The sequence below is a fragment of the Numida meleagris genome, unplaced genomic scaffold, assembly GCF_002078875.1.
Source record: "Numida meleagris isolate 19003 breed g44 Domestic line unplaced genomic scaffold, NumMel1.0 unplaced_Scaffold545, whole genome shotgun sequence".
Classification (NCBI taxonomy): Eukaryota; Metazoa; Chordata; class Aves; order Galliformes; family Numididae; genus Numida; species Numida meleagris.
In genome coordinates this window covers 30,884-32,673 of record NW_018364761.1, presented here as the reverse complement: position 1 = coordinate 32,673, position 1,790 = coordinate 30,884, and the positions used below count along the sequence as shown (strand labels likewise).

The 1,790-nt window shown below is 64.1% G+C and overlaps 1 protein-coding gene across 1 annotated transcript in view; it reads left to right on the top strand.

Moving 5' to 3' along the window:
- Window positions 1-1,411: 1,411 nt before the first annotated feature.
- Window positions 1,412-1,790, top strand: part of LOC110391842 (cleavage and polyadenylation specificity factor subunit 1-like) — a 30,776-nt gene continuing 30,397 nt past the window's right edge. Inside the window, exon 1 of the mRNA XM_021383790.1 lies at window positions 1,412-1,605. Within this exon, the coding sequence (XP_021239465.1) occupies window positions 1,435-1,605 (171 nt within the window). The 5' untranslated portion in view covers window positions 1,412-1,434. The remainder of the gene's footprint in view (window positions 1,606-1,790) is intronic.

The following is a 1,790-nucleotide window of genomic DNA, read 5'->3' as shown; positions in this document are numbered from 1 at the left end:
TCACCCCCGTCTCACCCCCCTGTATCACCCACGCATGTCACCATCTGTGTGTCACCCCCACGTGTCACCAATCGTGTGTCACCATCTGTGTGTCACTCCTACGTGTCACCTCCACATGTCACCCCCGCGTGTCACCGCGTGTGTCACTGACCGTGTGTCACCATCCGCATGTCACTCCCACATGTCACCCCTGCATGTCACCGCGTGTCACCCCCACGTGTCACCCCTGCCTGTCACCACGTGTCACCCCCACGTGTCACCCCCATGTGTCACCCCCATGTGTCACCCCTGCCTGTCACCACGTGTCACCCCCACGTGTCACCCCCATGTGTCACCCCCATGTGTCACCCCTGCCTGTCACGTGTCACCCCCACGTGTCACCCTCATGTGTCACCCCCATGTGTCACCCCTGCATGTCACCGCGTGTCACCCCCATGTGTCACCCCCATGTGTCACCCCTGCCTGTCACCGCGTGTCACCCCCACGTGTCACCCCCATGTGTCACCCCTGCCTGTCACCACGTGTCACCCCCACGTGTCACCCCCATGTGTCACCCCCACGTGTCACCCCTGCCTGTCACCATGTGTCACCCCCACATGTCACCCCCACGTGTCACCCCTGCCTGTCACCACGTGACAGCCCACATGTCACTCTCTTGTGTCACCACACCATGTGTCACCCCTGCATGTCACCATGTGTCACCCCCGCATGCCACCCCTGCCTGTCACCGCATGTCACCCCTGCGTGTCACCCCCAGGTTTCACCCCGTGTGTCACCGACCGTGTGTCACCCCCACGTGTCACTGTCCCTGTGTCACCATCCGGATGCCGCTGTCCCATGTCAGCGTCCCTGTGCCCCCCCCCTGCTTGTCACTCATCCAGTGTCACCTCTCTCCTGTCCCCTTCTCCAGTTCAGTGTCCCCCTGCCATCTCGCAATGCCACCGTCCCCATGTCACCATCCCCATGCCACCTCCCACTGCCACCTTCCCTGTGTCACCATTCCCCGTGCCACCGTCCTAGTGCCACCTCTCCACGACACCATCCCAGTGCCACCATCCCCGTGTCACCTCCCGTTGCCACCTCTGCTTTGTCGCCCTCCCAATGCCACCATCCCCACACCACCCCTGTGCCCACCATGGGCTGGCTGCCCGTCCCCATGTCCCTGTGTCCCTATATCCCCCTGTCCGTATGTCCCCGTGTCCCTGGATCCTCCTGACGCCATGTCTGTGTCCCCTCTGTCCCCCTGTCCCCTGTGTGCCCGTGTCCCCATGTCCCCGCATCCCCCTGTCCCCATGTCCCCACATCCCCGTGTCCTCATGTCCCCGCATCCCCTCGTTCCCATGTCCCCGTTTCCATGTCCCCGTGTCTCCCTGTCCCCATATCCTCCCAACACCACGTCCCTGCCCCCTGTGTCCCCTCGTCCCCTGTGTCCTCATGTCCCCTGTGTCCCGGTGTCCCCGCGGTGCCAGCTCTGTCGCTGTCTGTCAGGCGGAGCCGAGGGCTGAGGGTGACACCGCCGAGAAGGAACCGTCGGCCCCGGACCCCCCCGAGGACGAAGGGCAGCGCCACGGCTTCCTCATCCTCAGCCGCGAGGACTCCACCATGGTGCGCTGACACGGGGACGCGGTGACAGGGTGACGGGGTGACAGAGTGACAGGGTGATGGGGTGACAGAGTGACAGGGTGTTGGGGTGACAGCGTGATGGGGTGACAGGGTGATGGGGTGGCAGGGTGTTGGGGTGACAGCGTGATGGGGTGACAGAGTGACAGGGTGATGGGGTGACAGGGTGA